Raw genomic sequence first — 27,665 nt, 5'->3', positions numbered from 1 at the left:
TGTTCTAACTTCAATGCCAACTACTTGGATTTTTTTTGAAAGTCTTAGAGAAATCAGCGTCCTTAGTGAGTTCACCCAACATTCTCACACCTGTTCATGAATGTCAACCATCACTGCATTCTGCTGTGGCGGATGAGCGGCTGGGTGCAACATACGGGGGGATACATTCGGTGGGTGGAAGGCTCGGGGCTCTTCTATTGCTTGTTGCTGTCCGTAGGGGAGATGGTGATAGTTTTCGTCTTGACTAATGGAATTATGTCGAGACAGGCGATCCCTTCTCGCTCTCTGGCGTCTAACAGGAGGACTGGAAACATATTAAATGGGAAGACATGTCACAAACTGCCACAGGCCTCTTTCTTAAACAATGTCATACATAATCCAATACTGAGGACAAGTCTATACTAGACAGTTCCATCAAGATTGATATGTCGGCTAGAGATGTGATTTTATTTTTTAAACCGACAGTAGTATACTGATAAAAGCCTTAGTACAGATGCAATTATTTCAGTATACAGTGACTAAACCAATATATGTCAATCAGGAGAACCAGCACAAGCTAAATTAACATAAGCACTTTTATACAGATATTGTATACACAAGATACATTAAAAGGACATGAAGGTTGCCAAGTCAAGCAGTCAACAGTTAGAAAATGCCAGGATTATGGTTGCTTGTGCAATCTTGTATGTATGCATGAGGATACAGTCTACTAGGATATGATCACATACTTTTTTTCTCCCTACAGGAGCCCTGACTCATTCAGAGCACAGAATGGATGGTGCTCACTAAATGAGTAGCTATTCAATATTTTGTTTTCTCCTCATTATTCAGTGTGTGGCCCCAGGCCTTATTTACTGCACACTATTCAAACCCTACTCTAAAGACAGAATTATTAATTTTTTCATGAGCTTTTTCTATGGCACTTACTGTAGTAGCTGAATGCTTCACAAACTTTCATTTATTTTCACACCACCCTTGTGAGCTAAGGTGGTGGTATTATCCGGAATTTACAGATGTGGAACTATGACAGAGATTAATATAAAAAGTATACACTCATTTTGGATGCCCAATTTGAGACACCTAAAACCTGATTAAGCAGCATAACATAGCTCTTTTGGTGATCAAAGTACACTCCTATTGACTTCATTTGCAACCAAGTGCGCTCAGGACTTCTGCTAATCAGATGCCAGGGTCTGAAGTCAGTACCCAGAAACTGAGCAATTAATGACTACTTGTAGGAAATTTAGTTTCAGTGACTTGCCTGGTCACTGCAGCACGCTCACTGCAGATGAAATCTTTGGGAAATAGCTATGCTCTAGCAAGTCTCTACAGAGCATATGCAAACTGCAATTTTTCCAAGTCTTATATAATTTGGGCAGATTTTCACAAGAACTGGAAAAGGCACATTTGACATAGGCCACCCTCTGGCCAAATTTCAAGTCTCTGCTGCAAACCATGGGGTACTTTTTCTCAAAGAAAAAGACACCAGGATGTTTTAACATGGGCAAAATAACGTTTTTTACTCTCACATTCTCAAAAACAGCTTTCAGAGTAACAGCCGTGTTAGTCTGTATCCGCAAAAAGAAAAGGAGTACTTGTGGCACCTTAGAGACTAACCAATTTATTTGAGCACGAGCTTTCGTGAGCTACAGCTCACTTCATCGGATGCATACCGTGGAAACTGCAGAAGACATTATATACACACAGAGACCATGAAACAATACCTCCTCCCACCCCACTGTCCTGCTGGACTACTGGTCTCTGTGTGTATATAATGTCTTCCGCAGTTTCCACGGTATGCATCCGATGAAGTGAGCTGTAGCTCACGAAAGCTCATGCTCAAATAAATTGGTTAGTCTCTAAGGTGCCACAAGTACTCCTTTTCTTTTTTCAAAAACAGCTGAAACTGTTTTGGTTGAAATGCCCCCCCGCAAATCACCCTGAGACAAAAACACCCAGGATGGAAAATTTCAGCTCAAATTATTAAAGTTTGGCAAAGTTATAAGCAACTGAAAACAGTGTCTTATAATGGGAACTGTCAGGCAACCTTAACAACAAGTGTTGTTACCAACCCTGCTTATAATTACTTGTGTTATAGTATCAGAGAGCTTTGCTGATTTAAGTCTTATAAGCAGATAAATTTTTCCCTTGTATTCTTCCATTTTCGGAATCTATTATAGTGTTTGTTAATTTCTGCATAACTAATAATAAAGTTATGCTGACATAGCTATTATTGGTGTCATCTGGAAAGATTTACCCGCAGTGCTTTCCATAGTCACACAAGACAATTAAAGCTGCACAGATACAAATCTAGCTTTAAGGTTGTGTACATTCAGTACTATGTCACAGTCAGTTACAATATAAGTCAACTTGCCCAAGGTATTCAAGTATGCTTTATGTTAGTGACTGCTTTTAAATGTCTAAAAATTGCATTACTACTAAAATCCACTTGTTCGCAGTTGTACATCATTACAGATAAGATAGACCGATATAATTTTTGTAACTTTACTGCAGATATTTTATTTAATAATGCAGGCAGCAAGATTTCAGTTTTAGTGAATTCAGACTTAAACGTCCTTTATATGCACCTTTAAACTTCATATACAAATCTGACTGTTTACAGTAGCACATATCCAATCTTCAGCTAACATCAGTGCAAAGCTGTAACATCATATGAAGGAAGGACTTGGGTTTGGAAAAGTTCCTGGAGTGGTTAAAGTCACTGATGGCAGTTTCAACATTTTGAAAAAACTAAACCCAGCAGAGATGCCCTAGTTTCCCCTGCCATTTATCTTTAGATACAGTAGCATTTTTAGCTTCAGTTCTGCCTTTACCTGTCCACAAGTAGTGCCAATGGTCAAGCTTTACTTCTGTTAATTACCCAGAAGGAAACAAAGCATAACAAAAACTGTCAACACTTTTCTATATACTGATTTATGGGCAGCGCAGAATGTAGTACTCTGGAAAAAACAGAACTTGATGCATACAGACTTCTCCTAGATGATCAGATACATGTCAGATAGCAAAGAAATGTCCCTTTCCTTAGGTGAAACTCTGAGATAACCTCCAGATGTGTAGCTCTAGCAGATGACTAACTTGGAATTACTGGGAATGCCTCATGCAAAGTAGTCACAACTTGCACTTAACTTGCAGTAGTGCTCACAGGCCTCAACCAGTTTGGGCCCCATTGTGCTGGGTAACAGACAAAAATAGTAAATGACAGTCTGTCTCTAAAAACTTAAAAGACAAGGCATAACTTGTGGACCAAACAAATGAAACAAGGTTGAGGAAACGGAGCAAAAAATAAATATAACCAGATGCATGCAGGTCTTAGCCAGTAACAACGATCACAGCTGTCTGTAACTAGAGATTCCTGTTCTCTGTATTTAGCTGTTCACATAAGTACTTTTTTCCCCCAGTAACTTTTTAAATGTTCTCAATCAGGGAATAGAGTACCAGAGCTACTGCCATGGAGCAGATGCAGAGGAACATGAGAGTACAAGACTGAGAAGGCAGAGGGAAGGTGGTGTGTTACATATCAGGGGAGGCAGGAAGAATGGGGATGGAAGCTTGAGTATGGCAAGGAAGGGACGGAGGGGAAAAAACGGCAGCTCCATCTTCCCAAATAGTGGAGAGCAAACTGTGCAGACCCTTTCCTTGCAGCTGAGGGAAGTCCACCTTTGCATCCACTGTGTACATAAGGGTGAATGTTGAACCTAAATAATCACAAAGTGGGATGACAGTTGATTATTGAGCCTGTAGAGGGAAGAAGGCAGACTAACAAAGAGCTTATTTTGAATCAAGATTTTCCGGGGTCTAACTTTTTTTTTAAATGCTTGGTGTTGGCAATACTGATGTATTTGCTAGCCATTTGGTGACAGACAGCTTCAAAACAGTCTCCAGTCAGAGCACGCACAGGTTTTGTTACCTGGGTAACAGATTAATGGATATACATAGTGACAGAGACTAAACCTGATAAAACTTGAAGCAAGTTCATCAGAAGAAGGGAAAATTAACTTCACTTTTAAACAGAATTATGTAAAAGCCTATTGAGCTTATTTTACTAATAATCTACTTTTTATTTGTATTAACAGTGGTGCCTTGAAACCCCAAGCAAGTTCGAGGCCCACTGTGCAAGGCACCGTTGCAAGGCACCGTACAAAGAGTTCCTGCCCTGAGGAGGTCACAGTCTAAACAGACAAGACAGAGGACAAGAGCGTAAAACAGAGGTTCACAGTTGAATGTCAGTGGAAGCTGAAAATAAAATACAGGTCTCCTGAGTCACAAGACAATTGCCTATCCACTGGACCCCACTGCCTCTCTCTGCAACAATCCAAGAAATCAACTCATTGACTTGCATTATTAGTTTTGACTGCTGGTTGTATGAAAACAAATATAATTTTGCAAGTTGTGGCCCGAAGCTTCCAGGATTTGTGACCCTAAAAGACTTCTTTAAATTAAGTAACAATGTGCTACAGCTTCAGTAAACTAACAAAATGCCAGTTGACAATTTTTAACTTTGGGGATAGAAAAGGGTCTGTTTCTGGTCTCAAAAGCCTGGTTTTTGCATTCATAAAAATGTATGGCTTCTCCTAAAGCTGGAGAATGTAAAGTATCACTTTTTTCTGAAGCAAACACACGGAAATGTGTTTTAAATTCGTGTTAGGTGACAAAAACAGTTCCAAAACCTATTGTGAGGGAGCAAACGCTTGTGTTTTGGATAATTAACTAGAATAGTGAAGAGGTCTTTATTTTTAAGCTTTGCAACGCACTGGTGCAGGCACCAGTTCAATATAGCCACCCAAAACTCTGTTCTTCCATGACTAATTGAGCTTATTCAAAAAACTTTGCTTCAAAAGAGGCTTATGAACCATAGGCCAAAACTAAACTAAGATAAAAATGTAAACCCTTGCAATACATTCACCACACATCTAAGCAATCACATGATACTACTTGCATCAATCTTGTCAGTTTTATTCATTCTCATTTGAAATTAGATTGTACATTTATTAGGGAAGGACAAAGTTGTAAGTTGTGTAAGTGTCATGCACGTTTATTGCACTATAAAAATAATTAGTCTACAACTAGTAGTAATAGCCTGTCCAGAAATAGGAATCTTTAGTTTTTGGTTGATTTTCTGACACATTGTCTATGTGTACAACGCACTAATGTAATGTGCGGTATTAGAGAAATAAATGGATTCTAACTGAAAACGCTAAGGAGCAACCACCCTCTCAAACTGTACATGTCCACACAAAATTATAGGAAGACTTCATTGACCTCATTAATTACTTCCAAATACCAGTTTTCAGCAGCGATAATAGCAAATATTTATCAACAAATTTTTCAAAATTAATATTTATCATATAGTGTTGTATAACTAACAGTCTTCTGCTAGGAGTACTTCACTTCTAATGCTAATGAATCCCTGCTGCCTTGAAAAAGGTCTCGCCTGAATCAGCAGACAGGCTAGCAAGAAACCACTCCACAACCTGACTAATCCATTTACCTCCTCCTGTTGCGTGCAGGTGTGTTGCATCGTTCCCCTGAGAAGTGATGTTGGTTGGGTCGAGCTGAAGGAGGCTGCCTATTTGATGTCATCTCCCATGGTCGCATTGGCGGTGATGGGGCTGGTGATGCTGCTGTATAGTCAAAGACTGAATGAGAAAGGCGTTGTCTCTTAGGACTCGGACTGTCTTCACTCTATGCAAATACAAAAAATAAACGCACCTGAGTGAGTCATACCCCACACACACTGTTTTGTATTATTACTGCAGTTTACATCTGTGGAGGAAAAAATTGAAGTAGACCATATACATTCAAAACAAAATACCGCACGAAGTTAAATCTCTAGTTATCACATCATGAAGGCAATGGATTCTACAATTATTTTATGGCTTCCCCATCACAAATACATTTTTATTACAGAATTCAGCACAATATTTTAAAAATTCTCATGTTGAGGCAGAAACAAAGTTGCCAGAGATACAAAGCTAAAAAATGTTTGTTTCAAGAGAGTGAGGTTTTTTTTTTAAAATGTATGGGATCTTCAAAAAATGTTGCTGGCTAAGCACCAATTTCATGCTAATAGGATCCATATTTGTCAATCATTAAATAGTCCGCCATATGGAGTTCTAGCTCAGCATGTGCACCCCATATCCACCAGGAGGATGCTCACTATACAGCTTATTAGACATCTGATTTGTATTGCAGCCAATTTTAGTTTTGCTAACTCAGCTAAGATGTGTCTCTTGTCCTTTAACTTGTTAGCACAAGACTGGCAATTAACAAGTGTAAAAAAATGTTGACAAAAGCATCAGCTAAATCAATGTAATTTTTACTTTAAAAAGTTATTTGGTTGGATACCTTTTCCTGATCTGACCACCTAAAATTTGCTGACACAAAAAATTCTAATTGACTACAGGAGGCCAAATTGCTCCAGTAATAGTAATTACTATTTACTCTTCAAAAATCCCTGTCTTCATAAATTATACATATGTATATATTTCATCTGCCATTGTTTATGTTATTTTTATTAGTTTCACTTAATGTTGCATTTCCATTTTCGGAAGAATACTGGTTTGGCTTGAATACTCTCTTCATCTCTGACAATTAACCACATCTCTTTTACCTTCCTGTTTCCTTTTCAGTTTAGGGATATGCACAGTCTTTGTATCTGTTTTAGGCTAAGGATTTTACTTTCCTAAGTTTTTACTTTAGGGCCTTTTTGATCAGCTCCCTTTTCCCCCCAATCTCCCTTTCTAAAGCTAAGTGCATAGTGACAGGTTTATTTTTTATATGAAATTCCTCCCTGAGGATGCAGTACTTAAATTATAATCACCAATAGCTGTTAAGCTGTAATTACTTTTTTGACCAACTCCTGTATCTCAGTTAGGAATAAGTCAAGAAAAACCTTTCCTCTTGTGTGCTTTAGGACTAGGTGTTCCAAGTAGTACTCTAGTAAATCAAAAAGAAATGGAGTACTTGTGGCACCTTAGAGACTAACCAATTTATTTGAGCATAAGCTTTCGTGAGCTACAGCTCACTTATGAAGGTGCCACAAGTACTCCTTTTCTTTTTGTATATACAGACTAATACGGCTGCTACTCTGAAACCTAGAAAATCAAGCAACCATTTCCCTAAATGTTGCCCCATTGTGATGGTTTAAAAGTTTGGATACTGGTAATTGAAGTTTCCCATTATTACCATTTCACAGAGTTAGTTGCTTCTTTGATCTCCCTCAACACTGTACATTCAAAACCCTCTTCCAGATCAGACCACCAACAGCCTACCTTTACTCGTGGTAAGAAAGGAGAAAAGGGTGCAGCATAAAAGCATAGTAAGCAGTACCTGAGCAGTACTTTTGACATGCTTCAAGTGCCTACTTTGATTTTTAAACTGATGTTTAACATGTGAAGAACGAGGTAAGCCACGAAGGCAGGGTTCTATGGTTGATGGCCAAAATGAGAGTTTTCAAAGACAGTCTTGGAAACAGGAACTTGTATGCTTCAGGTGAGTGGGTCAGATCCCGAGAGATATATGAACCGACAGGTAAACAGGGCAAAAAAGCCAGGCACACTTGGAGGCTATAGAGAACCATACGAAAATAAACAGGTGCAAATGGGAGGATGAGACAAAAGGGTTCAGTGAGCTGGCAGAGGGGGCAAAGCCTAGTGAATGGTAACAGGTATTCATTGTATTAATCTCCGTTGGTGAGAGAGAGGCGTTTTCAAGCTATTGTTTGGCTAACCAACTTTGACTGGTAATGCCATGTGTCTGGCACCTTTCCTTAGCACTAAATTTACTCTTAAATACCCCTACCCCGCCCCCTACCAAATGTCCAAAAAAGCATATTTATCCTGGAACACTGGTTCTTTTGATTATTTTGTCTCTGAAGAAATGCACTCCAAACACAAAACAGCTCATGAGTTCATAGGAGATGGCAGAGATGTATCAAACTAACAAGCTGCTAGGCAGTTACCCTTCATCATTCCAAATTACTATTTAGTACATCTACTCCAAACTCCATAATATGTACTAACTGCCTTCTATGTTAAGCAACAGTATTTCCATCCCAACTTGTCTGCCATTAGAAAGAAAATAACAATAAAATCATTTTCTGAACTACATATAAAAGCATGCGTTTAAAACCTAATTATGTTTCTCTGAACTGGAAAAAAAAATGACCTAAAGCTAAATCCTAACTTCTTCATAAATTAGTGTCATTAAGAAAAAAAATTGGTACTTTTTCTTGGATTTAATTAAGAAACCAATTCTCATAAGATGATTGTAACAGGGTTACAAGAGCATATTGCAAAAAGTAACATGGAATTAGTGGCAGAAACAAATCCCATACAAATTAAGATCCATTTACATTTCAATTACACTGAACTCATGGCAGAGCCTATCACAAACAGTATAATTTTGCAGTCTATAAAACCCTAAGTTGGCCAATGCATTGCTATATTTATACAGTATGTCATTTGTTGCCACATTTACATCTCCCCAAATTTCATGCCAATATTCAACAGGCCAGCTCAGCGTCCTTGGTCTACCTCCTTTGCTGACAGGCCATTCTATGTTGTCCGATTTTACTGCTGCCAAACAAGCAGCAAGAACAGAATGATGAGGGCCTGATAGCTGTGGAAGATCCAGTTTATTTTTATTACGTAAATTAAAAATTGACATGACAAAAGGCAGGAACTAAAAGATGACATTGTTTCAAACATGAATTTCTAGAAGAGCAAGCAACATCTGCACAAAACACAGAACATTTCATAAGTCAAAGCACCAATGCCAGAAAGACTTCATGATAGTCAACCCATGTTACTACTGAAAGAAGATGAAGTTTAGTGCCAAGGCAGAATTAGGGTTGAAATTAAATCCACAAGAGTCAGGAAATTCACAATTAATGTTCCCCTAGCAAATCTATAGCCCTTTCCTTGTAGCTGTGCACTATGATACCTTATCATGTAGAGACACCAGTAGCGAGCCATGTCACTACTGAGCAAAGAATTAAACCCGTTTGTAAAATGTGTCCTTCTCTTATACTATTTAGTATGAATTGGCGTGAAATCCTGATACACTGTTGACGAGACCATTCATTATGCTTTCGAATACTTTTTACAGCCATTCTGAATAGTTTTATGTTAACGTTGCTCATCTTTGTGCTCTTATGAGAAAGGATAAGTTGCTAGTTTAGGCTTTTTATAAAAGCAGAAGTTTTTACCAAGACAATAATATTGTCGTAACATTTGATGCAGCCTCCTTTCCTCCTTAAGTTGTAAAGGTTATGTGGAGCTTTCTGTATCTTAGTAGTTGTGTGCGCCAGGTGACAGCTTGAAAATGTTACAAAACTTAGACAAGGCCCAAGATGCCTCACCCTTACTGATCTCCTGCACATACCGGCAGAGCTGGGTCCTGCAGATTTACCCAGAAGGGAAACCCTGCACCACTACCCTCAGGCCTGGCTTCTGGGAGTGTGAGCTGAGTCTACCCTGCAGTCCTCCACAAGATCTTTGGTTTCAATTTTAGTTAGTGTCAGCGAAATGAGGCTTCAGATTTACTTGCTGCAAGAGAGAATGGGGATGGCAGGGAAAGTCCATTTGTTTCCCTCCCTCCATCCCCTAAACCTGCACTGCACCACATGCTATTGAGAATCACTGAAACTTCGATAATTTATTCACCCCAGGGTGCACTTATGCACTGGATCTGTTACCCCTGTGTCTCAATAACGGAGCTGGCAGCATGAAGAGTCAATGAATGAACCACTGAGATAAATGCTTTGCATCCCAGAGCAGATGGATGACAGAGCTGCAGTTGAGCCAGCCTAAGAGGGTTCTTAAAGCAATGATCCCAGACACTGCTAGGAGGCAGAAGGGAGCCATCTCCAAATGCCCACAGAATAACACAGTAAGGGACCTCAGGTGGAGGGAACGAGATCAACATAGACCCTTCTCCAGGCCATGTGACTAAAGGAGGCTGAAAAGCTGGGAGTGAATTCCTGACAGGAGTAAAGGAGGGAGGCAATACCCAACAGAAGAGACTGTTGCTTTTGGACCACACTTATCCGGTTTGTAGGTTTAGGGGCACAATCCTTGATTAGCCTGCAAGATGTCATGGGGTCAGAGCCCACCTGAGTCCAATGAGTGTACTTTTTTTTAGGCCTGCACTGGCATGCAGACAGACTAGAGATGGAATAAATGTTTCTGAATATAGTTTATACAATTCTGTACACAAATTCACAGAGTCCCATGACCATTTTTTAAAGAAACTGATGACATACAGCAGAATATCATTTTACCCTAGTTTTTAAGCACTGTAATGCCTCCAAATAAATAAATATTTATACACTCAAAATTTGAAACCTCTTCCTAAAGGAAGATCTTTCAAATAAAAGGAATCAAAGATGTGACAGGTATGTCCAGGTTTAATGGATAAAGACCATTAGAGCTAGGTGTTTCTCCGACAGGAAAACATGACATGAAAATGTTCAAAACTATGTTGAACTTTGAATCTGATTATGATCTTCTGACAACCAGTTAAACTGAATTAAATTGAGACGTCTGTACCTCATTTTCAGCCTGCAGACTCAGGACAATACTGCATTGATTTGTATCCTGACATTACAATCAGAAATTACAAATTTTTAAAATGAATGCATAAGCTATGGGGTGGTCAAACTGCGGCTCGTGAGCCACATATGGCTCTTTTACAGTTAAAGTGCAGCTCCCGGAACCCCCTCCACTCCCCCCCATTCCCCACCTACCACATTGAGATGGGGAGGGAGAGAAGAGACAGAGCTCGGGACCTCTGCCTTGCAGCAGGGTGGTGGGGTACTGGTTTCTATCCAGCAGGGGGTAGGGGGGGGTGTCTCAGGGCTTTAGGCCCATGGGGTGCGCCTGCCAGGGCTTGGGGCTTCAGCAGGACTGAAGCCCCGAGCCCCACAGATGCCTCCTGTGGGGGCAGAAGCCCCGAACTGCAGCAGGCACACCCTGGCTCTCAAACTTCTGAAAATTGTCATATGCAGTTCAGAGGGTCGGTAAGTTTGGCCACCCCTGGCTTAGCTCGTATAGAACATAGCAAAAACCGTGGGAAACCTGCCGTGAAACCTCAATGCCTTGGAATACATGGATTTTCTACTTAAGCAGATCTGTCGTTGCTGCTCATGGAGTACAGCTCATCTCACAGACCAACAGGAGCCAAAAATGCTACTGACAGGACAGCAACACGGATGCTGATATCTTTGTCAATTATGAGCAGGGCAATGGGGTTTAGCAAGTATCACTTTAATATAAGGTTTTGTATTTTACAAAATTTTCAGTTTATTTTAAAAGAAATGTACCCCACATCTTAGATTAAAACAGATCCTGAATCTTCCTCCTCCTGCAAATTCAGTGCTATCAAACTACATAAAACTACTATTTCTATATTAGACACCAACATAATCACAAAAAATATAGTGTAATATATTTATTTTATTCTCCACAAAGAATTATTCATTCAGTGGAAGGATGGAGTTTTACCAAATAAAACTGATTTATGTCAGTTTTTGCACAGCTGAAGATACTTGTACTTCATAGTCTTACAGCACAGCCACAGCGTGCACTGCACCATCAGAACACACAACCTAGCAGGTCTTGGTAATGAAATTGCAATCTGTATCAGCGACTAAAAAAAATAAAGTTTATGAAGATTTATAGGCAACCAGATGCTTTTAAGAAATGAACAGCTAAATATTCCAAATTCAGATTTTTCTGTACAAAATTAGAAGCACTAAATCTGAATTTAAAGATCTCACTACTCCAGGCAGATAAAGGTAACACAGCAAGAGTCTTGTGTTTGCAGACATTCAACATCACATGGCAATACTGTAAACAGAGCTCCTTTAAGAAGTTTTAACATTATCTGGATGTTTGGGGTGCAGCAGTGAGGAAAAGCTGGTCATATCAAACTACTGAAATAACCAATGACCTGGTACCTGACTTACTAGCCAGCAAAATATTAAAGCTACCCTCTTTCCTGTCCTTCCCCTGTCCCCTTTCCTTCAATTTTACCCAAGTTTTCTTTTTATCAGTTTTTTTTAAGGAAGGTGTGATGGGTTGCCCCTCTTCAAGATACCATCTGATGTGCTGAGATACCACTGAGCCCGCCTATTCTGCCAGCATGGGCCCCCTTTAACCTATCTTGCTGAGCCAGGTTCTTAAGCCCACTCCAGCACACACACAGGCAGGGACACACTCAACTGCAGAACACCACAAACACTGAGATCAGCTCTGAGAGGACTCAGCTTAAGAGACTTGCCCCACCACTCAGGTGCCCACCTCCCTTGGAGTGCAGACCCAAAGGTATATTATGAAATCCGCCTCCTCCCTCAACATGGAGGGAGGTATGCACACCCTCTTACCACCCTCACCCCCAATTATGTATTGCACAAACTGGGTTATATTATAAACAAGAAATAAATTTAACAACCATAAAAGGTAGATTTTAATCACAGAAGAATCAGAAGACTAGGGTTGGAAAAAGCCTCAGGAGGTCTCTAGTCCAAGCCCCTGCTCAAAGCAAGACCAACCCCAAATAAATTATCCCAGCCAGGGTTTTGTCAAGACGGACCTTAAAAATCTCTAAGGATGGAGATTCCATCTCCCCTAGGGAACCCATTCCAGTGCTTCACCACCCTCCTAGTGAAATAGTTTTTCCTAATATCCAACCTAGACCTCCCCCACTGCAACTTGAGACCATTGCTTCTTGTTCTGTCATCTGTCACCCCGAGAACAGCCTAGCTAAGGGATCGGCAACATGTGGCCCGCCAGGGTAAGCCCCCTGGGCCAGTTTGTTTACCTGCCACGTCCACAGGTTCGTCCGATTGCGGCTCCCACTGGCAGCGGTTCGCTGCTCCCGGCCAATGGGGGCTGCGGGAAGCGGCAGCCAGCACATCCCTTGGCCCGCGCCGCTTCCTGCAGCCCCCGATTGGCCTGGAGTGGCGAACTGCGGCCAGCGGGAGCCACGATCAGCCGAACCTGCAGATGCGGCAGGTAAACAAACTGGCCCGGCCAACCAGGGGGCTTACCTTAGCGGGCCACGTGCCAAACATTGCTCCTAGCTCCATCCTCTTTGGAACCTCCCTTCAGGTAGTTGAAGGCTGCTATCAGGGAGTTCCTCTTGGATAGCCCATTCTAGGTAAAGATCATGCAGTATGTAAACCTTTATGCTGGCTAGAAAAGGCTTTATGAGGCTGCTTCAGAGCCTATTAATCCTGATATTTAGTTGGTCTGAGGTGGTCACTACAGAACAATGGAATGCACATCATTCTCCACATGGGTTAAGGGCGCTGCTTCTGCAGGATTCCTAACTCCTGTTGTCAGAAGGAAGACCCAAGTTTGGTCTTGAATTTAAAAGTGGTTCAAATCAGAGAACGGGGGAGGGATAGCTCAGTGGTTTGAGCATTGGCCTGCTAAACGCAAGGTTGTGAGTTCAATCCTTGAGGGGGCCATTTGGGATCTGGGGCAAAAATTGGGGATTGGTCCTGCTTTGAGCAGGAGGTTGGACTAGATGACCTCCTGAGGTCCCTTCCAACCCTGATATTCTATGATTCTGTGAACAAGATCAGATGCCCCTTCTATTTGCATCTGTTACCGTGTCACTCCCCTTTCACTCTATTCACTCTGCTTTCTCAAACTGCAATCTTTAGAAGTTTTTCCTGCAGGAACAAGTCCTGACAGAAAAAAAGATGTTCCGTCAGCCTGAAAGAATTTTCAGCTTGGGACCCACCCCAGACAAATCAAGGTGATCTAGCAAAACTTTCAACAGGTCACAACTTTACAGGGTGTCTGCTCCTCTTCAACTCCTTTAGAACACATCTATTGTTCTTTCTATAGCTCTTTCCAGAAGTGTTAAAATGTTCCCTTCCCTGAAAATCTCCACCCACCTTTAGTTTAGTCTCAAATACGGTCATACCTCTCAGAGACACAAACTAATTTAAATAAATGTAAGCTGCATAACAATGAACAACACCGCACCATTTTCACCCTCTGAATATAGTGTCCCTCTGGAGGATAACTTACGGCTTAGTCGAAGGATAAGATTTTAAAAAGCATGCCATTGAAAGGCACACTAGAATAAGAATAATCATTTTCTTTGCAATACCTGCTTGCATTTTCTCACTGGCCACAGGGCCATGCAAACAGTAACCCAGGCAATCAACTGTGTCACATCTTACTATACTAAGCAGCTGACCAGGTAAAACAACCGGTCAGCTTGGAGGACCCAGAACCTGGAAAAGTCAGAAAACTTTCTTTTGCGGGGAAGAGGTGGGGGAATTTACTGGTAAGGAACATCCTGCATTTTAGAAGTGTAGTTAAGGATAAAGATGAGTCAAACTGCACTCAGACCTGTATGGAGGAGATACAGACAGCAAAACAAAACCCCTAAAACAAAACAAAAAAAAAACATAAAAGCTAAGTGCTAGCCAAATAAGTAAACAAATAAAATTAATAAGTGAGAGGATAAGACTGATTTTTAAAAACAGAATTAGAAAATTAGTGGAGGAAGTGACCAACAGATGTCCTACATTTGTATTTTAATAAAGCATTTGATATGGTCTCAAAATCTTAATTAAAATATAAATTCACACTGGTTTGGGAAGGATCACTTGTATAGATTGAAAACTGACTAAAAGACAAAAAAATGATAAATGACAATATCTGTTTAGGTACTTGTAGTATGCACACCATCATTATAGTAACTGAGCCCCTCAAACTTCCTACTAAACTTTCATTTGGTTGGCAGTGTGAAAAATCCTAGGATGCTAGGGGGCATACAGTGGAGTACCAGTGGGACTGATGTCCGCAATAGTTTGATAAAATCTCTATTAATCTGGAGAAAAGAGTAAACATACGGCAAGATTTGTAGATGTTACTAAATCAGAAAGTTGTTAACATCCATTACAATTGAAATACAAGAGGACAGACAAAAAACTGTGGGTACAAAATAACGTGAGATTTAGTTTGGAAAAGTGTAAGAAAAAAATCGGTGTGAGCATAATCCTAAATACATACATGCGGAGTCAGGGAGAAATCTGGAAAAAAACAACGCTGAAAGACTGATGCTTGGCATTATCCGTAAAAAATGGGTGGATGTCATTTTGCATGTGGGCAAAAGTTTTCATTCGAACCCCAAACATCTTCCCCAGTGCCTATCCCTGCAGACTCACCCCACAATAAAAAGCTGTATACATAATGTGCAAACTGTGAACACAAGAGAATTTTATTGCACAAAACCACTATGAACAAAGCATTTGCATTATATTTTATCCATCAATCCCAGCACCTGACTGGGCCACTTAATTAGCATGCTGTTCTTATCTACTTAAAATCATATTTCATCCCTACCTTTCTATTTAATGCATGAAAAACAGCCAGGTATAATTTGATAGCAAACTACAGTACAACACAGGTCACAAGGGTTGAAGGTATAATTGCACTACCCTTCCTACCTGCTGCCAGACACCAAAGGCATGTTAGATTTCTCTAGAGATATCAATTAATCTTAGCCCTTATTTTCCCCCAGGCCTTGAATCTGTGTCTGCAAATCATTTACAAAAGCCAGTTGTCTAGCCTGCCCATCAAATCTGGGGCAATGCATATTTCAGTACGCTCCCACAGAAGCTCTCACAACCATGTTATTCCCAGACCTGGGCCTCTGATATAAGCCCATGAATGTAAACTTAACAGCCTTCCCCTCTTCACTTTCAAAGAAAGTCGGCTTCCCTTCCTCGGACTCAAAAATGTCCCCTTCCACTGGCTACACCCGCAGTAATCCTTCCCCCCACCTGCCTTTATAGCCCGCACTTATTATCCGTGTGAGAGAAATCTAATTTTATCAATCTCTAATTAAATATCTTGTAGGAAGGCATGTGAACTGAAGAGAACTGAAATGGTTACTTTTTTTGCATTCCTTGGTATTTCAAAGTATTGACAAGTCAGTGCTATAGTTAACAACCCACCCTCTATTTTTCCACTGTAGAGACCAGTACTGCAACAAGGAATTCGTGGAGCAGGGAAGAGGGTGGGGGACCTCAGGCACAAGATGCCAAGTGGTGGAACACTGGCCAGAGAGCAAGGAAAACTAAAAAAACAGACAAGAACTTTTCCTGGACATCCAAGGGGAGAGGAAAAAAGTCCAACAGAATGCTACAGGTCAGGGAGGACAAGACCAGAACTACTAATTTTCTGTAAACAGGCTAGGTTCAGACAGGCAGATAGTCCAGCATATGTTATTTCATAAACAAGAGGGAAATCAGACTTGAGGACTGAATTCCAGAGAGAAATATTTAATGATGTGAAGGCTGAAGAAAATATGATAGCACAACTGTCCCTGCAGCTAGGCCCTGCACCTGTTCTTCCACCACTTGTCTAATATATACCACTGACTCAGACCACCACCACATATTGAACTGCCCTAACCTTCCAGCTCACTTATGCCCATTCCAAAGATATTCCAACCCATTACATGAATGAGGAAGGGAAAACTGGAATCTCCAAGCCATGCATTATGTCCGCTTATTATATAATCCCTACTGCCACTGTGGCCAAATCTGTTATCCTAGCTGGACATTACAGCTGGCTTCCATGTTTATTATACAAGTGAATTCTGAAAGACTAAAATACAGTATAATTTATGTTCTCTTTATAGGGATGTGATTTGCTGTACTGACCTTAAACTCCTTCAACCTAATTAATACAAGTTAATAAATCATGAGAAACTAGCACATAAACAGCTGAAGTCCACCACCAAAGTACAGATACTTCATGAAGCTGCAATCACTAATTATTGCCCCATCAATATATGTAGTTACCACACCATACAAATCAAGTCAATGGGATAATTGATAAAGCTCACATCTAAGACAGAGAAAGCAGCAACAAGGTAACAAGAAATGCCTTCACAAAAACACAACTGGTAATATTTAGCTTGCAGATCTACATGATCCATTCTAGTTTGCCCCTATCACTTTGAAATTATGTGCCCAGTATTTTTAATGTATACAGCACACTAACAGCTAAGCTGTGCTAACAGAAGCGAGAGCCCACATGCAAACAGTTTGTCTGGCCTACTGTACTTAAGTGGTGCCAAGTCCTGCTGACCCTAACTCCATTGTAGAACATCGTTTTTGCTTCTACATATATTATGCAAAACTGCAACTGGCAAATATTTCAGCGGCTACACATTCCTCTCTGATCCGTCATCACGAGTGAAGACATTTCCAGAGAAAAAGCAAGGTTGTGCCACAAAAAGATCACTCCTGGAACCTGAAGGTCATCTTTGTTTTGTTGCTACTGATTTTATAGATTTCAGAGAAGAAAAAAGACGTGTCACATAATGCGTACTGCGCCAAAACAGGAGTCGTCCCCTCCGCCCCCCTTTTGATCTTAGCACTGGGTTCCGCTTCAGCACTGAGTGCTTCATGGAATGTTGGCTCTCTCTCCAAAACCCTTGACAAACCTTTTCCCCTACTGGTACTGATGCTAGGCCAGAGGCAGAAAATAAAGTACTCCTTCAGGTGAGTGAGGGAGAATCACAAGGGAACCCCTAGCTTCTTCATCCATACAGAAGCAGAAAATGAGAAACTGTATGTCTGTGCACCATCTTGTATGTGCAATGGTGAGAGCTGGACGAATCTTAAAACACACTCAAAGGGGCCTCTGTGACATAGGGATAAGGAAAAATATCCATATAACAAGCCTATGGAGCAGGTGCCTGTGTCTCAAGAAGCAAACTGCGTCACCACCCTCATCTGCAGAGCGTATGGCCAAGAAGACAACATCTGTGTATTTGGTTTCATGAACCATAGCAAGAGTGGTTACATGGGGGTCACCCAAAACCACAGTGGGGAACAAAGTTCCCTTTTGATAAGTCCAGATATTTTTGAAAATATGGCATCATGACTTTTCTTGGCCACTTTATCTGAACATCCATGAACCTGCCATGATGGCCCAGTGAGGCCTACATTACCACTAGTTAAGTACCCCTTTACTGTCAATGTATTCCTGAGTTTGAGGATGGAGGAAGAGGGGAAAGGTGGAGTACAACATGGGTTCACAGCAAGAAACCCAACTGTTTAAATCCCTTAATCTCTGGCACATTGGCCTCCATGATCACATGCTCAGAAGATTATTCAGACCCCTCCTAAACAGGTCTTTTTCACCTAAATTTCTAGGATTCACACCTGAGTGCATTTTTTCCTCTGGGCAAGAGAGTCCTGTTTTGGCAGCTCACTTGTGGTCAACACGCATAATTCTGCAACAAGATAAGCCAAGCTCTCACAGCTCAGGAAAAAACTAGTCTATAAACACACCAAGCTACTGATACTAATGCCAGTAACGTGTCCCCACAAAGGTTTTTGATCTTGTCATCTCACCATTAGAACAGGGGGGCAACAGGAGAAGAAAGATGGAGAAAGGCAGTTCTCCCTCCCAGGAGGTAAAATATCACTGAGAATTGAGACAGTTTTGATACATGGAAAACATCGTTCAAACTAGTCTTTGAAAACAATATTGTAGGAAAACAGTGGTCTGCTAGCAAAATATTTCAAATCTGCACAGAGATTTTCAGGTTTGGGAAAGGTACTCAGAATGTCACACCCAAATACAAGGTGAAGTGAGCAGTTAACAGCCAACTGCTTAAAAGCTCATCTCTCGCGCCAACAAAATTGAGTCCAATAAAAGGTATTACCTTACCCACCTTGTCTCTCTAACATCCTGGGACCTACATGGATACAACATCACTGCAAACAACAAAATATTTGTGAAGATTAGCTCAAGAAAAAAAAATCTGTAGAATAAGGCCATTCACTATGGATCAGTATCCATTAACAACGAATAGTGTCATACTGGATCACACCGGTCTATTCTGTCCCTGACAGTGACAAGTGCCAGGTGCCTTAGAGGAAGGAGGCTATGTCTACACTACACAGCTTTTAGAGACATGACTGTGCCGCCACAGCCATGCCGCAAAAAGTCGCACAGTGTACCCACTCTCCTGCCGACAACGTGCTATTCACACTGGCACTTGTTGCGGCAAAACTTTTGTCTTCGAAGTGGTGGTGGTGGTGGGGGGGTTAACTCCTCTGAAAGATGAAAAAAATTGTCGTTCTATTGCCAGTGTAGACACAGCCAGAATAAGAAATCATATCATGGACAATTATAAAATAAACCAAATGCTAATGAGGTTAGCAAGAAGCTTTCCTTATGAGGAGTTTATATCCTGAAGCATAAAGGTCTATATTCCCAATTTATTTATTTTTAGTCTGCATAATGTAACTCAATGTTCTTATTTTTCCATGTCTTTCTTTAATGTTTCCTCTTTACTGTATATAAGCTGTCAGTCCCCTCAGGCCCACCACAAAGAACAAAGTTCAGCCGTTTTCTATCAATCACACATCTAACATAATGCCAGAGTGCACCGCCAGTGTCTTTAAATATATACACCTTTTCTACAAACCAAATGAGATAAAGATTTTTTTGGTGGTAGAACAATGTACTTATTAATGTTACTACTTATTTTTTCTTTATTGTGGGTATGAAAGGAAAAAAGTGCAATCATATTAAATCTCAGCGTGACAGGTGAAAAGCTCTTGGGATCTATAAGTAAAACCAGACATTTCCTTTTAATATGCTCTCAAAATTCTAGCCCTAAATAAGCCTTAAAAGGAGCTACTAAGAAAGGCAAATATATGCAATAAACTTAAATTTAAAAGCAAGGTTCTTGTGGTAGTAGATAAAATTGCAAGTTTGGGAGTCTGTGAATAAAGTGACTATTTCTAGGCTTATACAGTATGCTTCCTTCAGGACAGACACACACAAGATAGTCCAACTGGATTTATGGCTGCTAAGTGAAACTGAGACACTGCATGCTCAACTTCCGGTATTTTACAAAACAATTCAGCCACCTCAGGCCAAACTGGCAACATGCACACTCAGTCCACCACCACAGCCCACTGGATCCCAGGAATAAGACATCTAGAACAAACACCCAGTCCCCACTAGAGGGAAGTGGGAGATGGCTCCCATTTTCTGAGTGCTGACTGTCAAATTGTTCAGTTTTTGGACAAGAGAGAGGTCAAGTTGAGGGATCTAGAGGAGCAGGGGGCCCATTGAAGAAAAAAGAAATTCTAATGTACTCCTCCAAAGATTTGTAACCAATCACAAAGAGAACCTAAGTACAAAAGGTAATCCTGTTTCAGCTGAAAGAGACAGGAACTTCACCCCTGAATCCCAATAGGACTTTGGTTGCGGGGGAGTAGCAGCAATAATATTAGATTCTGATTTACAACAGGAGCGTGCTGGAATTTTGTCTGGTTGGGCTTGTTTCTGGTATAGGATTGTCTGATAAAGGAACATACTTTAGCTCTACTTCTTCATGTGGTTGCTTATTTTCTTTTATCTTACATCTTATTCCCCAGTCACCCCCCATCCTTACACCTCAGGATTCCATCCCCTAACAAACCCTTTCTCCTCCACGATTTAGGCCTGGTCTATACCTAAAACATAGTGGCGACATTCCTTAGAGTACAATCTGAACTTTAGGTAATTGTGTCCCCTCAGTTCTCCAACCTGGGGAGCATTTTACACTGCTTCATTGTGCGACCAACCACTCTTGGTCTGCTCTCACATAGCCTCTAGCACGTAAACTATTCCCAGCTCACTCATCTGAATGCTCTTAGCTAGCCAGTCCTGAATTATTTTGCAGAGCGACATCAGTATATTCCCAGCCCCAGACTTGTCCCCAGAAATGCGCGTCTTGAACTGTCCAGCTCTTTCCTTCTGGACAATACAAGCTCATAAAAAGTCCACCATTTCATTAATAGAAAAAAATATGCATAAATCCTGCTACCTCAAATGAAGCTGCTCAAAACACTCCGATGCAAACACACACTAGAATAAATAAAACAAATTTATTAACCACAGATAGATTCTAAGTGATTAAAGTAATGAGGCATAAAAGTCAGAATTGGTTACAAAGAAATAAAAGGTAATATGCAAACTAATACCTAACTTAACAAGCTAAGTGAACTTAAAGCAAAGGGATCGCTCTCATCACATGTTCTTTTACAGTCTTATTGGCTGAATACCTTTCAGCCAGGACCCCTCACCGAGTACAATGCTCGTTTCCTTGTCCTTCAGGCACTGTGGGTGCCATGGGTAGAAAGAAAGGGAGGAGAGAGGTGATTTGGGGCCTCTGTTCCTCATCTTTGAGAATTATCACCAGCTGGGGTACAGGGCGACAGCCAGTCTGTTTATATGGGAACCTCCAGCTATTCCACTGCCAAGATGTAAATTTCTCGTTTACAACCTTCTTCTTGCCAAAGAATAGCTACTTCATCAGGTGACAGACAATCTGATTATGTTGACACCTGGCTGAGGTGCTGGCTTACCTTTTGTCTCTGGGGAACTTGTCTGAAGCTTTCTTCTCAGACTTGGAACATGTCTTATACAGTAGAATTTTATAACTTCACAATGTTCCCAAACACATTTTACTAGGACAATAATGTTCAGCGGATTATGCGTTTTCAAATACCTCAAGGCATACTTTGTACAAAATTTATCAGTCTTGTAAAAAGGATGAACAGATTGTCACACATAGGTTGACCTATCTACACTGCTCAAAGCTGTGCAAAGTTTCATACCCTGTGTGACATTGTTAAGTCAACCTCACCCCCCTGTAGATGCAGCTATTTTGACGGAAAAATTCTTCTATCAACCTAGCTACCACCTTTTGAGGGGAGGGAGATTTACTACAGCAATGGAAAAATCCCTTCTATTGCTGGAGTAAGTGTCTACGCACAGCAGCGTAGCTGCATGACTTGTAGGGTAGACATAGGTTCCATATGATTTAGCAACGTTGGTACTTCCCTGCAAAGCATGTTTGTGGCTCCTGCCAATTCTGAACTGTTCTTCCTTTCCCAGGCCACTTACTCAGCACTTCTGTTGGCCGTTACCACACACTGAGACTACCCATCACTGGAAGCAGCACTCCGCAGTGCTACCAAAGGAAAAGCTACACAAATCATGTTCATTATTAATAGTGCAGAAGCAATCAAGCCCCAATCAATGGCTTCTCCATCCATACTGGGGTTTATTCTTAGGCAGCAGGAGAATGGCAACTCCCATGCAGGAATGCAGGACTTGCACAGAAAAAACATAAAAATATGTGCAGACCAAGAGATCTGCCCCAGCTGGAATACATGTAACAGACAGTAGTTAGAAAGAAGTCTTGCTTACAGAATGTTATGATGGAAGTTAAAAATCAGACTCAGAATGGAAATCAAGCTACAATATTAATTACAGATCATCTAAATATAAAATTCATTGTGCCAGGTTAGCACTTTATATGTGCCATTTTTCTTATTAATCTCTATGGATTAAAATCTTCTTTTGATATTAAAATAGGTGAAAATTCAGATAAATAATAAAAGAAATAATGTGGTTTAAAAATACAGAACCTTTTTTGTTTGATGCATACTGTAGCATCCCTTACAGTTCAAATTTTGAAATGTTCATTGTTCACATTTTGATCAGTTATAGAAAAAAAGCTCAACAGTATCTACTTTTTTGTGCCTCATTAATCGAGCTTTTTTAGTTTATATATTTAAATTGAGATTTACTGACACTTCAGGTCATGAGCATAAGGACTGATGTCCTCTGCTGGCTGGTCCTAACACTGCATTTTCAAATGCCCATAAAAATGTCAATTTAACATTTTAATATTCTGGAACATACAGTTATTCTTTAAAAAATGTTTAACAAAATAAGACATTCGGCACCAAAACTCATCCTCCTACAGCAAACAGGCATTCCAAAAAGGTAAAATGAGGTGTCCCCCCTCATTTCACCCACCATCAGAACACACTGGTACCTTGAATACAAATTGTATCACTTATTAAACCTGGAATATTATCTGGATTTCTGTTGACATTGCTGTTGCTTTAACAGTGCCAATTCTTTTCATAAGTTGCAAGTTATACTGAACTGCATGTTTAAGATTTAACTATAATTCAAAACCAAATACACTTTTTAAAAAGTTTACTGTAAAATTAAAAAATAACTAGCATTTAGGGCAGTGGTCCATTGTAGTAACATTTTTAACATTTTAAAAAACTGTTTCCTGGTTGTCAGCTATTTTACATTTAAAAACTAGAATATTTAATTGCTGCATGTGAAGAAAGGTGAGACCACATAGGAACTGTTAATTTTTTTTTATCTAAAAATGTAGCTTCCCATTCAGCACACTATAATGCATAAATATCCATAACAAAAAAGGATCCGCAAATTGTAATCACCAAGGTTATGTATTTAATAATTTTCCATGTATATACTCAAACAACAAAAAGGGCACTACAGATAAAGATGGAACACATGCATTACATCCGAAGCAACTATTTTTGTAATGCTAAAGCAACTTACAAGAATTAAAGAAAAGCATAGCAATCTCAAAGTTCTTCAAATTGAATTTCAGTGGTATTTGCATGTCAAAGACAGAACACTGAATGGATTTCTTTTAAATACAAATTGCTGCATGCAAACATCAATTCAAATCTTTTGAAATATAAAAATATTTTGCATTCCTTATTTTTTCAAAGAAATGAATTAAACCAATTTCAATATTGCTAAATAGAAACAAAAGGTAAAGTGTGTTTATTTTAATGTTACATCAAGGTGGATTTTTCCAATTAGAGACTATTACCTAGTATTTTCCATAAATTATTCTTTTTATTACTGTGATTTGGATAATCAACCATACTTCCTTAAAAACACTGCTTCCTAATAATAATAATAAAAACCAGGATTAACAGTAAAGAAAGGCAAGCAATCTGTTTTTATGAAGACTGGCTAAATTTGCTCCTTTAAATCTCAATTTATTGTCTCATTTGAAACATTTAAATCAATTTCAGTATGATGTGGATGGTATAATGTAAACTAAATAGTCTGAAAACAAAAACTGTACCTTTTGCAAGAACTTCCTGAAAAATGAAAATTAAACACACTATGCTAGAAAGCAACACTTGACATCTCACCATTAAATACTTACGAACTATTTCTCTCTCTGAAGGAACTGCAGTTTTAAAAGCTATACAGCAAAAGTTACCAAAACGTGTTTTTGTGTAATTGTATTTACAGTTTGGAGCTCATATATAACAGCTCATCATCAAGTTATCTACCAAGATCAGAATTCAAGTGTGCACGTTTTTGACAACGCCACCACCTAAATCAATACAGAGGAGATGATGCTAACAGTAGTTCTTGGGTATACACAGAATCCTGAATTCCAATTCTGGTATGTCAGGACAAAATTAAATTTCCACAATTTAAAATAAAATCTATAATTTATTGTGGAGAGTGTGGTCATTTCTCTGTTAAGGCTAAAACTAATTTACCACTAAGTATTACTGATGCCGTTCCCTGGTAACTTTGCCAATATTAAAAACTAATCTACCTCAATATTTTACACTGCACATCTTTCCCAAGGGTAATTTTTTTCCCTAAGAAACAGGGAAGGAGGGAAGTCTGGTGCAAGTAGAACAAAGTGTTTTAGCGATACTGGGTTTCAAAAGAATAAGGTGACATTCAATTTTGAGAACCATTCTAATTATTTTTAGACTCCTCATATCTCCATACTGTGGGACGGCAGGATGGGCAAATACACTCATTAGCAGCCTGACAGTTACTTGCATTCTAAGGCCTCGTCTACACATAGGCTTTGCAATAATATAACTATTTCAATTAGGTGTGTGTTTTTTTTAAATCAATGTAAGTATACCAATACAACCCCTAGGATGGATAAATTACACCACCATAAAGGTGCTTTTAATCAGTACAGCTTATTCCCCTTCCAGTGTGGAATAAGGCCTTGTCTACACTAGAAAGTTTTACCAACAAGTCTTCTACTGGCATATTGCTACCAACGCAGCTATTTTGACAGACTGCATTCACATTTGGACTTACAAAGCAGACTGGGGAGCTGACCAGCATAAGGGGTCAAGATCAGGACTCAGATTAGGTCTCTCTCTCCCCCTCTCCTGTTTTCATATTCCTCTTTCCTTTCAACCTACCCTCTCATATTCTTTTCCTTTGTTTCTCTCCCAATCCCCAGCACACTACAGCTTCGTCTACATAAAGACATTTTGAAACAATTTTTCAGAATCAAGTAGGCTAATGTGATGCTGACAACTTTTGCAGTCAGTGCAGATGAGCACAAGTAATCCTCAGAGTCCTCAGGATGGTTAGGCACGGTTAGACTTTACACTACGCTGAACAAGCCCCACTCCTGCCTACACTGATGGCACAGTCACAGTCAGCATCGTGTTACCCAGCTGTATTGTTAAAAAAAAAATCACATTTAAACATGGTAATGTTCCGTCATGTAGACAAAGCCTATCTGGAAAGCAGGTCTTCAGGCCAGTACTACAGGACCTATATTAAATGGTTTCACTCTTTTTGGAGTTCATCAGCTGTAGGTAACGGCCTAAATGTTAAAGACAGCGTGTTAGCTTGAATAATTTTTTTTTAAAAAAATCAGTCTTATTCTTCCTTCCAGTTTGCTCTTTGGACACGCCCTTTGCCCTCAGTAGCTCCTGGGACTTTTTCTGTGAATTAGTGACATAATCACTACGAACATGCTAATCACTGGCTGCAGCCTGAATTGGTTTTGCTGTTCCCAAATAACCTGTGCTGGGAGGCAACACTATAACAGCTTTAACCTAAGCAATATGATAACTTTAACCAAGACACTACAGCAATGCTTAAGTAAAAAGTGTGATAGGAAGTTGGGGAAAAGTATCAGTCACTTTTTAAAATTAAAGTAAAAAACATGGGGTTTGACAAAACTAAATAAAGCAGAGGTGAATCTGCACTGAATACGAGGGTCACACCTGAAAAATGGAACTCCTGCAGGTCCTCTAACTTTCAAGAAGGGGTGTGCTTTGTGAGGGTGTGTGATTGAACAGATTTTTTTTCTTTTTACTCTGGTGAATATGATCCATTCTTAGGCTAAGGGAAGTCCAGTAAATTTTTCAACCTCTTACTAAGTTTATATTACAAACCTAACAGATGTATGGAGTGACATGGACAGAGAGAGAAAGCCTCCTCCTCTGTAGCATTAGTGGGGAGGGGGGGAGAAGAGAGCTCTAAACTAGGCAGCCTTAGAATCCCAGCCTCACTCAAACCCTCATGGCCCCCTGAATCCTCTTCACTCGCATTCCCACACACAGACTCATACTTTTTCATAACTGGAAAATGTGCAAAAATGCAAATTGCACAAGAGATACTAGTTGAGATTTTGCTTCCTGTAAGGGTACGGTGACCAGATGTCCTGATTTTTATAGGGACAGTCATGATTTTTGGGTCTTTTTCCTATATAGGCTCCTATTACCCCCCACCTTGTCTTATTTTCTGCACTCACTTCAGAGAGCACATTTTCCTCAGAGCCGTGCTGAAGATTTCCCAGATGTTCCACCTCCTTGATGAAGAGAACCCACACCAGGAGTTGCGCTCTCCATGCTTACTGTCCCCTTCTGAATAATTTGCTCTCATTTCTTCCACCTTCCAGATCATGGAGGGGACGATCAGAAATTGAAGGAGCTGAAGGGGCCATACACAAGACTGAGGTGAAAGGCTCTGGGAAAGGGAAGGGAGCTGCAGTTCTGCAGTCTGCTGAGTATGTCCAGGAGAAAGTTAGGACAAAGGAGAACAGTGATTTCAGGAGTGAGGGGTGGATAGAGTGCTGCAGCTGAGACAGCGATATCCTGTGCAACCATGATCACTGAGTGGATGAGAGAAGCCAATGGGGAAAAAAACAAGGGAGCTATCAGGAGCGAGATGACTGGAGGTGGTGTGAGCTGGGACATACTGCTAGCAGTAGGGGGAGTTCAGAAAGCAGTAGCTTGAGTTAAGCCTTTTCAACTAACACCTGGCCTCTGCCAAAGCCCTAGGCAAAGCAATTATCACTTTAGGAAGAACAGCAGAGACAAAGGCTCTGGCTGAGGACGCTGAATTCTGTAGTCGTGCATGTCAAGCTGAGAGAAAAACTGCCTTCTTGGCCATTTTGTTGCTGTAAAGCCAAGCCTCTAGATGTGAGACCAGGTGAGGTGGCTAGAAGTTGCCCCACGACTCTGCTTCTTCCATTCAAGGTGAAAGGAAGTCCCAGCAGCCCCAGTCTCCTGGTCCTGAAGTAGTTACCAACAGGATGGAGGTACTGAGAGTTTTCAGATCCATTCTCTTTCCCACCCTTTGTTTTCAGTGAGTGTCTTTAAAGAGCTGCTGCAACTGGAGCTTCACTACTGAGAAGAAGAAAAACTGGTTCTAGTACATCTTGATAGGACTGAGCAGAGGGCACCAAGAAATCAGGCAAAGCGACTTGCTTAGAATGATCTACTGACATCTGAGGAAAACAGAAACCCATCCATTCCCAACTGGAGTTCAAGGGTACAGAAGCATTTATGCAGGAAGCACAGGCACTGTCCTTCTGTGGAGAGAAGAGTGGAATGGGGAGGGAGAGAGAGCGTGCAAGGCTTTCATGGTAGCACGGGGACCATACTCCGTCCTTTGTTCCCTTAGGCTTTGTCTAGACTGGGATTTAAATGCGTAATGTTAGGTCACATTAGCTAG

The 27,665-nt window shown here is 40.3% G+C and overlaps 1 protein-coding gene across 4 annotated transcripts in view; it reads right to left on the bottom strand.

Annotated features, from left to right (window-relative positions):
• Positions 1-27,665, bottom strand: part of RNF38 (ring finger protein 38) — a 194,215-nt gene that overhangs the window by 44,872 nt on the left and 121,678 nt on the right. For all 4 annotated transcript variants that reach the window (XM_048849985.2, XM_048849987.2, XM_048849986.2 and 1 more), the window contains 2 exons: positions 5,510-5,703; positions 91-304 (listed from right to left, as the gene is read on the bottom strand). In XM_048849985.2, coding sequence (XP_048705942.2) covers positions 91-304; positions 5,510-5,703 — 408 coding nt within the window. The remainder of the gene's footprint in view (positions 1-90; positions 305-5,509; positions 5,704-27,665) is intronic.

Source organism: Caretta caretta, chromosome 5 (assembly GCF_965140235.1).
Source record: "Caretta caretta isolate rCarCar2 chromosome 5, rCarCar1.hap1, whole genome shotgun sequence".
In the NCBI taxonomy this organism is placed as follows: domain Eukaryota; kingdom Metazoa; phylum Chordata; order Testudines; family Cheloniidae; genus Caretta; species Caretta caretta.
The sequence above is the reverse complement of the archived record's forward strand: the minus strand, read 5'-3'. Positions and strand labels throughout refer to the sequence as shown.